General features: G+C 44.6%; 1 protein-coding gene across 4 annotated transcripts in view; it reads right to left on the reverse strand.

Moving 5' to 3' along the window:
- Positions 1-277: 277 nt before the first annotated feature.
- Positions 278-12,940, reverse strand: part of LOC109871194 (interphotoreceptor matrix proteoglycan 2) — a 38,849-nt gene continuing 26,186 nt past the window's right edge. Inside the window, exons 19-20 of one of the 4 annotated variants that reach the window (XM_031806249.1) lie at positions 12,668-12,766; positions 278-2,212 (exon numbers count right to left, since the gene is read on the reverse strand). In XM_031806249.1, coding sequence (XP_031662109.1) covers positions 12,706-12,766 — 61 coding nt within the window. In that variant the 3' untranslated portion in view covers positions 278-2,212; positions 12,668-12,705. Of the gene's footprint in view, positions 2,213-10,660; positions 12,767-12,940 lie in introns of those variants that run through there. The other 3 variants (XM_031806250.1, XM_031806248.1, XM_031806247.1) reach the window with 3 other exon arrangements.

Consider the following 12,940-nt stretch of genomic DNA (forward strand, 5'->3'; position numbering starts at 1 on the left):
CCTCAGTCCAGCCTCTCTCAGCCTATTGCAGACAGTCTGAGCACTGATGAAGGGATTTGTGAGTTCCTGGTGTAACCCGGGCAGTTGTTGTTGCCATCCTGTACCTGTCCCGCAGGTGTTATGTTCAGATGTACCGATCCTGTGCAGGTGTCGTTACAAGTGGTCTGCCACTGCAAGGACAATCAGCTGTCCATCCTGTCTCCCTGTAGCACTGTCTTAGGCATCTCATAGTACAGACATTGCAATTTATTGCCCTGGCCACATCTGTAGTCCTCATGCCTCCTTGCAGCATGCCTAAGGCACGTTCACGCAGATGAGCAGGGACCCTGGGCATCTTTCTTTTGGTGTTTTTCAGAGTTAGTAGAAAGGCCCAAGTTTTCATGACTGTGAGCTTAATTGCTTACCGTCTGTAAGCTGCTAGTGTCTTAACGACTGTTCCACAGGGGCATGTTCATTAATTGTTTATGGTTCATTTAACAAGCATGGGAAACAGTGTTTAAAAACCCTTTACAATGAAGATCTGTGAAGTTATTTGGATTTTTACGAATGATCTTTGAAAGACAGGGTCCTGAAAAAGGGATATTTGTGTTTAAGTGTTATTGCATAACACTGAATGTGTTCATTCCCTAACACTGACAAAGTGTAACAGCGTCAGCACAATGTTAATTTAACACTCAAAAGAGCGGACCTGTATAGACATTAGCCCATTGTTGAATTGAACACTGTCGGTGTTGATTTACCACTGGAGAATTTTCTGTGCAATCTGAATGGCTCTGATAATGGCAGAGAGGATGTTATGGAAAGGACAAGGCAAGCTAATCCGTATGTTTAGAGGCATCCTGTAGGGACAGATACATCAATGGATAAAAAGCAAGAGCTGGTCTCTAATTTCAGAGGGTAAAATAATATGTACAATATTGTGACTACAAGAGAGGTAAAAACCTGCAGTGCCAATGGATGGAGTACCAATTCCAAACTAAATCCTAATGTATTGAAGGAGCAAAGGGGATTCAGTTAACCATGGTCGCATCATGTGTAACACTGTCTAAGACCAGAAGACGTTAGTTCCCCAAGCCAATGCCTAGGCTTTACCCCAGCGTCCTAACACAGTCTTGAAGTACATAGATGACCCAGGTTCAACAGCCAGCCAGTCACACGCACGGCATCTTAACAATCTCTTCTCATTGAAACTATCTTTGGTGCATTAGCTGCCAGTGTATCCACCATGGCATGTTGTTGTGAAAGGAAATGTCTCTTTTACTTTTTCTATACTAACTCTGTTAGGCGGTCTTGTATCAGAGCTAAACCCCTACGTTTAAGATGAACAACTGACATACACACACATCTGTCTGGTATAAATCACTAGAAAAATGTTACCTCACCAGCCACTAGGCCTCTGAGTGACAGAAAGAAGCACCGTGGCAGCATCCCGGAGGACGAGAGGGGAATTTAATCACCATAAAGAGCTATAAATGGCTTTTTAAGGGCCAAAACATAAAGTTTAAGGAGAATGAGGACCTCTGGAACGAGAGGCAGGGGAGAGGAAAAAGCACAAGAGTCGTTGACTCTCGGAGGCAAACAGTGGCTGATATCGTGTTGTTACATAAACACACTGTCAATGTGAACGCGAGATGAAATACGTATGTTTTCAATTTGGAATATAGGAAAGAAGATCAAAGCTCACCTTAAAAGGTCACTGTGCTCACATTAGCAGATAGAACACATGCAGTAGTGACTGTACATCACTCTCTGTCTCAAGCACTGGGGGGGTCCATACAAGTGTACTGCAAGAACTCATCTATCAATGTGGTGTCAATGAGGAGAACATAGCCTGCATGTTGCTAAATGGTATAAGGGCGCTATTTGTGCCATGTCCGAATAGAATAGCACCACATGGCCCCTGTCTGGGGTTCAGACCTACTATTTGCATGGTCAGAGGGTCTACCCACACTTTGTCCTTTTCAACTCAATGGAAAAGATAAAGATTTGAGATGGGTAAACTGGTCCTGGCCTAAGGATCGAAGACAGAGCTCTTGAAGTCATCACCAGGGTCTATCAGCCAATGACCTCGCTCTCACCCTGAAACCGCTGGTCTTCTGGTGAGGCACGTGGGCCGAAAAGAGAGTAGTAAAACCAGCCCCGTGCCGCTCTCCTTCTCCCTCTTTCAGTCTTTCTCTCACTCCCCAAAAACACACTGGAGACATTAGAAGGCCTGCATCAGACGGGAAGGAGAAAGCAAAAAGTCAGAAAATAAACAAATAAACCATGGGGAGAGAAGGAGAAAGAGTGATAAAGTGAGAGGAAAGAGAGAGGGAGATAAAAGAGGGAGAAATAAGAGGAGTGAGGGAGAAAGAGGGAAGTGAGAGAGAGAGAGAGAGAGAGAGAGAGAGAGACAAAAGAGAGCAATAAAATACCCTATACTTCTATTTTGCACTGAAAAGAGAGAAGATGGAACACAGACGTATGTTCTGTTCTCTGTAACCGCCTACACATGGTCATCAGTCATCTATGGTCTTCACTCTGTGACCAATAACAATTAGACAATCGCTCTTCTATTACCATTTTATAAGTGGTCAACAGCAGTCCCCGACAAGACCGCTGTTCTTTCTGCGACCATCAGCAGTTTCTGTCGAGCGTTGTGCAGGACCGTCAGCGTTCAGGCTGACGAGGTCATCTGTGAGGTCGTAAATCAGCCAGGTTTTATAAGACACTGAACAGGAGGCGGTCCTGACACCCTGAAATGAGCTGCAACCTGATTGGGCAACCAACATTTGTTGAAAGCTGTAACTCCCCTCAATGTATTCTGAACATTTCAAGACTCTAGGAGCAAGACAATTCTAAATAGCTTCTGAAGTTTCATAATTGTATGTTTGTTAATGGGAAAATATGGTCATTTTTTTCAATTTCCTGAAAGGTTTTTTGTTGTTGAAAATAATCGATTTTCATCCGACAGCGATGCTCCGTGTGCATGCCTGACTCAATGTTTCCTGCTGTGTCCTGTGTTCCATTTATCAGTGGACCAGGCCTCAGCTATCTGTGCACATGTGGGTGGATGGAGGAGTTGGATTGGCTGGATATACAGTATCTTCAGTCCGTCAGGGAAGTGAGTCCCTCGGACACACAACAATTCTATTAAGTTCCTACAAACCGTTTAATAATGAACCAGTACCTGGGGAACATCGATCAACAGGCTAATTCATCTCTAATAAGTTTTGGAGGGCCTCCATGCCAAATGTTCCCCCCTCTATAGATGCCAGGTCAGGAAGCAACCACTTCTGTATCCATGTCTGGGGAAGATATTGTCATAAAAAAAAACACAATTAAGCAGTCTCTATGAAATGCACAGAAAATAAACAAAAGCTATTAACCCATAGAAGGTTGTAAAGCGTGGAGATTCTCGGTTTGAAAACATATACTCTGCATACCCTACATGGACTCCGATATTACACAGATCTAGGATCAGCTTACCCTGTCCAAACCCTAACCATAATGGGGGGAAACAAACCGGGCCTTAGATCAAGGTCCAGGGTAAGAAGGTGTCTTTTCAAAAGGCAAATATTCAAAACAATTTAAAAATCAAATCAAATCAAATGTTATTTTTCACATACACATGGTTAGCAGACGTTAATGCGAGTGTAGCGAAATGCTTGTGCTTCTAGTTCCGATAATGCAGTAATAACCAACGAGTAATCTAACCTAACAATTCCACAACAACTACCTTATACACACAAGTGTAAAGGGATGAAAAATATGTACATATAAATACATGAATGAGTGATGGTACAGAACGGCATAGGCAAGATGCAGTAGATGGTATAGAGTACAGTATATACATATGAGATGAGTAATGTAGGGTATGTAAACAAAGTGGCATAGTTAAAGTGGCTAGTGATACATGTATTACATAAAGATGCAGTAGATGATAGAGTACAGTATATACGTATACAAATTAGATTAATAATGTAGGGTATGTAAACATTATATTAGGTAGCATTGTTTAAAGTGGCTAGTGATACATTTTTACATACATTTTCCCATTATTAAAATGGCTGGAGTTGAGTCAGTATGTTGGCAGCAGTCACTCAATGTTAGTGGTGGCTGTTTTTCAGTCTCTCGGGCCCTGCTTTGATGCATCTGTACTAACCTCGCCTTCTGGATGATAGCGGGGTGAACAGGCAGTGCTCTGGGGTGTTTGTTGTGCTTGATGATCTTTATGGCCTTCCTGTAACATCGGGTAGGGTAGGTGTCCTGGAGGGCAGGTAATTTGCCCCCGGTAATGCGTTGTGCAGACTTCACTACCCTCTGGAGAGCCTTACGGTTGTGGGCGAAGGAGTTGCCGTACCAGGCGGTGATACAGCCCAACAGGATGCATCTGTAAAGGTTTGTGAGTGCTTTTGGTGACAAGCCAAATTTCTTCAGCCACCTTCTTCACAACGCTGTCTGTGTGGGTGGACCAATTCAGTTTGTCCGTGATGTGTACGCTGAGGACCTTAAAACTTACTACCCTCTCCACTACTGTTCCATCGATGTGGATAGGGGGGTGCTCCCTCTGCTGTTTCTTGAAGTCCACGATCATCTCCTTTGTTTTGTTGACGTTGAGTGGGAGGTTATTTTCCTGACACCACACTCCGAGGGCCCTCACCTCCTCCCTGTAGATAGTCTCGTCGTTGTTGGTAATCAATCCTATCACTGTAGTGTCGTCTGCAAACTTGATGATTGAGTTGGAGGCGTGCTTGGCCACACAGTCGTGGGTGAACAGGGAGTACAGGAGAGGGCTCAGAACGCACCCTTGTGGGGCCCCAGTGTTGAGGATCAGCGAGGTGGAGATGTTGTTACCTACCCTCACCACCTCGGGGCGGCCCATCAGGAAGTCCAGTACCCAGTTGCACAGGGCGGGGTCGAGACCCAGGGTCTCGAGCTTGATGATGAGTTTGGAGGTTACATTGGTGTTAAATGCTGAGCTGTAGTTGATGAACAGCATTCTCACATAGGTATTCCTCTTGTCTAGATGGGTTAGGGCAGTGTGCGTCGTCAGGTAGGGTGGAGGTGATATGGTCCATGACTAGACTCTCAAAGCACTTCATGATGACGGAAGTGAGTGCTACGGGGCAGTAGTCGTTTAGCTCAGTTACCTTAGCTTTCATGGGAACAGGAACAATGGTGGCCCTCTTGAAGCATGTGGGAACAGCAGACTGGGATAAGGATTGATTGAATATGTCCGTAAACACACCAGCCAGCTGGTCTGCGCATGCTCTGAGGACGCGGCTGGGGATGCCGTCTGGGCCTGCAGCCTTGCGAGGGTTAACACTTTGAAATGTTTTACTCATGTCGGCTGCAGTGAAGGAGAGTTCACAGGTTTTGGTAGCGGGCTGTGTCAGTGGCACTGTAATATCCTCAAAGCGAGCAAAGAAGTTGTTTAGTCTGTTTCCGGTCACCTTGCCCTGGTTAAAAGCCGTGCTTCGCGCTTTCAGTTTCGTGCGAATGCTGCCATCAATCCACGGTTTTTGGTTTGGGAATGTTTTAATAGTTGCTGTGGGTACGACATCGCCGATGCACTTGCTAATAAACTCGCTCACCGAATCAGCGTATTCGTCAATGTTGTTGTTTGATGCAATGCGGAACATATCCCAATCCACGTGATCGAAGCAATCTTGAACCGTGGAATCAGATTGGTCGGACCAGCATTAAACAGACCTGAGCGCGGGAGCTTCCTGTTTTAGTCTCCATCTATAGGCTGGGAGCAACAAAAATGGAGTCGTGGTCAACTTTTCCAAAAGGAGGGCGGGGGAGGGCCTTATATGCGTCACCGCGGAAGTTAGAATAACAATGATCCAGGGTTTTACCAGCCCTGGTAGCACAATCGATATGCTGATAGAATTTAGGGAGTCTTGTTTTCAGATTAGCCTTGTTAAAATCCCCAGCTACAATGAATGCAGCCTCAGGATATGTGGTTTCCAGTTTACATAGAGTCAAATAAAGTTAGTTCAGGGCCGTCGATGTGTCTACTTGGGGGGGAATATATGCGGCTGTGATTATAATCGAAGAGAATTCCCTTGGTAGATAATGCGGTCGACATTTGATTGTGAGGAATTCTAAGTCAGGTGAACAGAAGGACTTGAGTTCCTGTATGTTGTTATGATCACACCTCGTCTCGTTAATCATAAGGCATACCCCACCCGCCCCTCTTCTTACCAGAAAGATGCTTGTTTCTGTCAGCGCGATGCGTGAAGAAACCAGCTGGCTGTACCGAATCAGAGTCTCTCGAGTGAGCCATGTTTCCGTGAAGCAAAGAACGTTACAGTCTCTTATGTCTCTCTGGAATGCTGCCCTTGCTCAGATTTCATCAACCTTGTTGTCAAGAGACTGGACATTGGCGAGTAGTATGCTCGGGAGCGGTGCACGATGTGCCCGTCTCCGGAGCCTGTCCAGAAGACCTCTTCGTCGGCCCCTTTTACGGCGACATTGTTTTGGTTCGCCGGCTGGGATCCGATCCATTGTCCTGGGTGGTGGACAAACAGAGGATCCGCTTCGGGAAAGTCGTATTCCTGGTCGTAATGTTGGTAAGTTGACGTTGCTCTTATATCCAGTAGTGCCTCTCGACTGTATGTATTAAAAACCTAAGATTACCTGGAGTACCAATGTAAGAAATAACACGTAAAAAAACAAAATACTGCATAGTTTACTAGGAACGCGAAGTGAGGCGGCCATCTCTGTCGGCGCCGAAAGTTCACCACAGAAAACATGGTAATTAATTACAATGAGCATAATCCAGGGTCAACTTCATCCTACTTGTATGGAGACGGAGGCATCACTCTCAGACCTACTGTACACACACAGACAGGGCCCCCCAGTGGTGGCACAGAGAATATACATTTTCACATTATAACTTCTGATCACGTTCAAGGTTCAAAGTCCAGATTGATTCTCGTTGCTTCCTGACAAATAGTGGGCTGGACCAAAATTGCCACTGTATTCTGAATGACTATGGGGGTTTCCACATGAATGGGTAATGCTTGGCTTTGTTATGGGAATAGGATTTGTTATGGGAACTCATGCTCTGGAATAAGCTGTCTGTCACCACATTGCTCCAACACAACCACCTCCTGAGCCCCAACTCTCCCCAGGAGGATGATCAGTGGGTGCCAACCCTAACATGAACTAAAAGCTTGAGTAATCCCTGGGCCTGTGGGACAGGACCCAGCCAGAACAATCTCTCACTGTAACCATGACCTAACATCTCTCATCTTTCCGCATACTGTTGTATTGAGCAACACGGATCTTTCATTGCTTTTGACAATAATGAGGATAACAATGTGGATGATGTGAGGTGGGAGGATAGTGGGCAAATTAGAAGAGAAGACTTCTTAAGACGATAAGAACAAGTCTCTCATTAAGACCTTGGTTAAGAACTTGATTCTCAGCATCTCCCAGGTGTTCTATTACTGTGGGGAAAAGACAGCTGACAGACAATGGAGTGAATTACAATTATAATCTATGTTATGTGTTTATATTCATTATGTTGACATAAAATGAGATTGCGGTTTAACAATTGGATAAATTGTAGATCAATCTGCCAGGAATAAGCAGTTATGCAACTTCTTAGAAGTTAGCTCTAGCTATGTCGAATAGAGAAACAATAGCATAATGGCAGAAGGCACAACAGTGAGAGAAAAATAGAGAGAGAGAGAGAAGAGGAGAGAGAGGAGAGGAGAGAGAAGAGAGAGAGACGGAAAGAGAGAGGGACAGAAAGAGAGAGACAGAAAGAGAAAGAGAGACAGAAAGAGAGAGAGGAAGTGACAGATAAGAGCCATGCTGGAGGCCTTGCTGAGCCTGTAAAGCTCCTCCTAAGTTGAGGTTCTAGAATGCATTGCAGCTCCATGGGGTTTCCAGTGAGCTTGTGTCCTTCTCACGCACCCCTCTGTCTGCTCCCTCAGACCCAGTCACTGTAGGGTCCATGCTATCCACGATCCTTGGGATGTCCCTACCCATTGAAGTTTACATTTTAAATGGGTAAGGGTTAAGGTTAGAGTAAGGGTTAATGTTAAGTTTTAGGTTAAGGACATCCCAAGGATCCTGGAAAGCATTGACCGTCACTTTAGTGTCCACTATCCAGCTGCAGCAGATATGCTCATATTCCAGACAGGTTGACACAGACTAAGGAACTGTGATGTTCTGTTGGTTATGTCCTGTGAGTTAGGGTCAGGGGTTAAGGACTGTGGATCATATGACAGGATCATGTCCTCTGGCGTCACTGTGCCTGCAGTAGCTGGGAGGGTAGAAGACCTACACAGATCTAGGATCAGTTTACCCTATCTGACATTGACCATAGATCATTGTAGGGGCTGGATTCAATCTGTAGTGCCAAAGATCAGCGTTGTAGCGCGGTTGAAAGGTAAAGGTAGTTTTTTATCAATCACACTATAATGTTGATCTTCGGCACTACGGATTGAATCCAGCCCTAGGTCAGTGTTTAGGGGCATTGTGAGCCAGTACTACCCCCCGTGGCTGTGTGTGTTTTTGGTCTGTCTGTGATGTTTCAGGCTGACAGAGAGCCAGGGATCACCCACAGTGACTGTAGCCAGAGAACAGGGCCCAGACTGAGCCATCTGGAGGAGCTCACAGTGTGTTTAGTCAGACTAATGATGTAAACACACACAACCTCACACATACTGTCGTCATGGAGAAGTCCCACAGGGATGACAGGTGTAGTGGAGCGGTCTAGCTGTGTGTGTGTGCCTATGACAGGGCGGGGAAGGCATAATGTCTACAACTGTTATTAAGTCATCTGCGTTCCATGCATCTGATCCAAGGTGAGTCACTATCCATACAGCCAAGTTGAGGTCTTCATGATGATATTATCACACTTTTTCCCTTCGTATGTTTTCCTGAGTTTTGTTGTTTGGAGGCTGTATGCTCATGAATTATGTTAACAGTAAGTTGGCATTAGCAGGGTAAGGGACTTGGGCTAAAGGCAAATAGCCTTCAAATGACACTCACATGGCTAAACCATTTCCAAATGCGGGGGGTGAACCATAATAATCCAGTTTGGAAACTACCCATCCCCATATGAACCCCCCTTCTCTTTGTGGTTCTGTCTTCCCTCCTCTCTCAGTGCCCAAAATAAAATAAGAACACAAGGCAAGTATCCCTGGATCGTGATCGATTACATTGTTTTTTGGACAATCAAAACGATCCCCCAGAGAGAGTGACATAGTAGACTGTGTGGATCTGTGCTGTTCCAGAGCGGGACGCTCTGTGCCCTGAGGTGAGCTGTCACAATGCATCAGTCACTAACCTTTAACAGATTAAGACGTTCATCACAAGACTTCTCTCGGACATTAACACTGGAGTAACACGTAAACACATTGACTGACCCAACAAACCTAATGCCCAAAATTCAGTAGAGGTTCCACCAATGTACAGACCATACATTTGGCATGCATTGTGGTGAGTGTAAGTGTGACCGCATGTCACAAAGAACCATGCAGAAGAGAGGAGGGCCCTGGTAATGGCAGTGTGTGTGTGACGCAGGTTGACTACTGGCACACACTCTTAGTAACAGTCCTGGCCTAATCCACAGACCACAGCTCCTTATGTTAATCTGTTCTTTGGATTACAGCAGAGAGGCTAAACACCTAGCCTATCAGTGCTCATCAACCCATCATTGCGAATAATGGATCAATAAATTAAACACTGACAGCCATGGTATATCAGACCGTATACCACGGGTATGACAAAACATTTATTTTTACTGCTTTACTTACATTAGTAACCAGTTCACAATAGCAATAAGGCATCTTGGGGGTTTGTGATATATGGCCAACATACCACAGCTAAGGACAAAAATTTGCTGTGGTATATTGGCCATATATCTCACCCCTCCGGTCTTTTTGCTTAAGTATACACCGAGTGTACAAAACATTAAGAAAACCTTCGTAATATTGAGTTGCACACACTTTTGCCCTCAGAACAGCCTCAATTCGTTGAGGCATGGACTCTACAAGGTGTCGAAAGCGTTCCACAGGGATGCTGGCCCATGTTGACTCCAATGCTTCCAACAGTTGTGTCAAGTTAGCCTTTGGGTGGTGGACCATTCTTGATACACATGGGAAACTGTTGAGTGTGAAAAACCCAGCAGTGTTGTAGTTCTTGACACACGCAAATCGGTGCACCTGTCACCTACTACCGTATCCCGTTCGATGGCACTTAAATATTTTATCTTGTCCATTCACCCTCTGAAATGGCACACTTAAACAATCCATGTCTCAATTGTCTCAAGGCTTAAACATCCTTCTTTAATCTGTTTCCTCCTCTTCATCTTCACTGGTTAAAGTCGATCTAACAGATGAAATCAATAAGGGATCATAGCTTTCACCTGGATTCACCTGGTCAGTCTATGTCATGGAAAGAGCAGGTGTTCCTAATGTTTTGTACACTCAGTGTATCCACATCCATACATGACACAGGAGCTGGACAGAAAAAGGAACAAGTTCAATGTTTACTGCTCCTAAAAGTGATCTTAATTGAAACCCTCAGTGAAACTGTAACCAAACCACGTTCCCACAGACCTCGTGAAAAAATATGAGCAATCCTTGACACGAGTTAAGTTGTTGAACCAAGCATGTCGACAGGTGACTTCTGGAACAAACATGAATAATCATTTAGTAGAAAACGGCTAGTTTTATTTATTGCTTCATTTAATTTTTTAAGAATAAACATTGACATAACTGCAAGTAGTAATGTAATATTTGTTTAAATATCCACCAGTGCTTACGTTAAAAATAATCATCATTTTGTACAACAAAACAGGTCAACATTTCAAGCTCATTCCATTGACATTCTAGTGTAAAGAACATACCACGACACTCGGATAGTATTTACATCACAGCGTTCTGGATCCATCCCATTGGCTATGAGTCCCGATGAAGGAAGAGAATGTTGAGAAAAACCAGTTTATGCACACGAGAAAATGTGTATAAAAACAAACACACAGATTGAAAAGGCATGACGATATCATAAGTGGAAGGTAAGCTTGTGCTTAACCACAGTAACCCGTGTTCTCGCTTGTGTGGAGCCATACAGAAGCCTGAGAGAAAAGGACAGGATAACATTAAATGTAAACCTAAATCAGGAAACATCTTAAATGTCTGTGGTCACATCTCAAATGGACACTTTAACCTGTATAGTGCACTACTTTAGGCAAGTAGTGCACTATAGGGAATATGTTGCCATTTGAGTTCAACCTGTGTATTCTTATGATTTCCTATGACTATTCACAGTCAAAACAAATGTGGAAAAGTAAACCTACAGCATGAAGAGATGCAACTTTGAGGATTCACTGGAAACCAGTCCTCTTCATGTGAAATACTTACAGGGTAAAGCAAGGACGGTGTCCAAACTAGTGGTTACAGAATGGACCATTTTCAAGTTTCTGGCTCATTTTTATTTGATTTAAAAGCCGCTGCTAAGAGTTTGCTTATCCACAGAGCACATGTTGTTTACGCATGTACATTTGATATACTTTCTTGAATGTTTTCTAACACATATCTGGAAACAGACTGGCTGATCAAATCCCCTTGAAGATTGTTTCCATTCTAAATGTGTTTTCACTTATATTTTGGTCCTTCAGCAAAATCTCTCCCCCTCTCCCACTCTCCCCCTCTCTCTCGTAATACTTTTTTTTCCTACAGAAAACAAACTCCAACTGCTTCCTGATGTAGAGAGAGAGTGAGGGATAGAGAAGGAGGGAAAGAAGAGGGGAAAAATTATTGCAGCTGAACAAAAATTGAAGATTCGCCCTTCATTTGTCCACTTTTCCTAAAATGTCAAAGTACACCCTATTCCCAACATAGTGCACTACTTTTCACCAGAGCCATAGAGGGCTGAGATTTAAGATTTGCCCACAGAGTGCATCCAACTAGCTTCTCCCAACTTCAGGAGAACACTACCTAGGCTTACTACTAGCCAGAAACTCAGACAACAGAGATCCCAGAGGGCCTGATTTGCCAGAGGGCCTGATTTGCCAGAGGGCCTGAGTTGCCAGAGGGCCTGAGTTGCCAGAGGGCCTGACTTGCCAGAGGGCCTGAGTTGCCAGAGGGCCTGAGTTGCCAGAGGGCCTGAGTTGCCAGAGGGCCTTAGGTCCTGAGTTGCCTGAGGTCCTGAGTTGCCTGAGGTCCTGAGTTGCCTGAGGTCCTGAGTTGCACACCCCTGGTATAGACCATCCCTTTAAGTCTCTAGTTCATACAGTTCTTTAACCATAACAGTCCATACAACACATTAGCAGATAGAGTGATAATCACACGTTACAGTACCTATCCAACATTCCAATGGGATAAATATTTACACTTTCACAGTGCTACATTCTTCCGTCAACAACAACTGGGTGAGATATGACATTAAATGCAAATGTAATACTCTATCATGTCTTATCTGCTACCTAAAGAACAGGTATCCTAGAGAGCATTGCGTTTTGTTTGTCATCATTTCAAGTAACGAATATGATTCCAGATGGAGGGGGGCGGTCTTCCCCCAAAGGAAGACATCCAATGAGCAGCAGATATGCCCACAGCCACCACACCCATTCCAGCAGAGCTCACCCAATCGAGAGAAGGCACTGACAAAGGAGGAAGAGCAGGGCGGGGAAAGAGCAAAGTTAAGGATAAGGTACCTTGTTGTCCAGCATACAGCTGAGTGTCCCATACTGGGCTACGTGGACGTGCTCTCTCTGCGTTTATCAAGGGTGCTCTGTCTGCGTGTATCCAAGGCACTGTGGAAGACAAACACACACTGATTAGACTGGGCAGTGTGGGTAATAGGCAGCAGAGACCTGGCACTAACTGTACCATGCAAATCCAAGCAACTCAATACACAGACAGACCAGACATGCACACACACCCGCACCCACCCACGCACACACCCACATAAGCACACGATTCCACTA

The sequence above is a fragment of the Oncorhynchus kisutch genome, linkage group LG26 (genome assembly GCF_002021735.2).
Source record: "Oncorhynchus kisutch isolate 150728-3 linkage group LG26, Okis_V2, whole genome shotgun sequence".
Taxonomy (NCBI): Eukaryota; Metazoa; Chordata; class Actinopteri; order Salmoniformes; family Salmonidae; genus Oncorhynchus; species Oncorhynchus kisutch.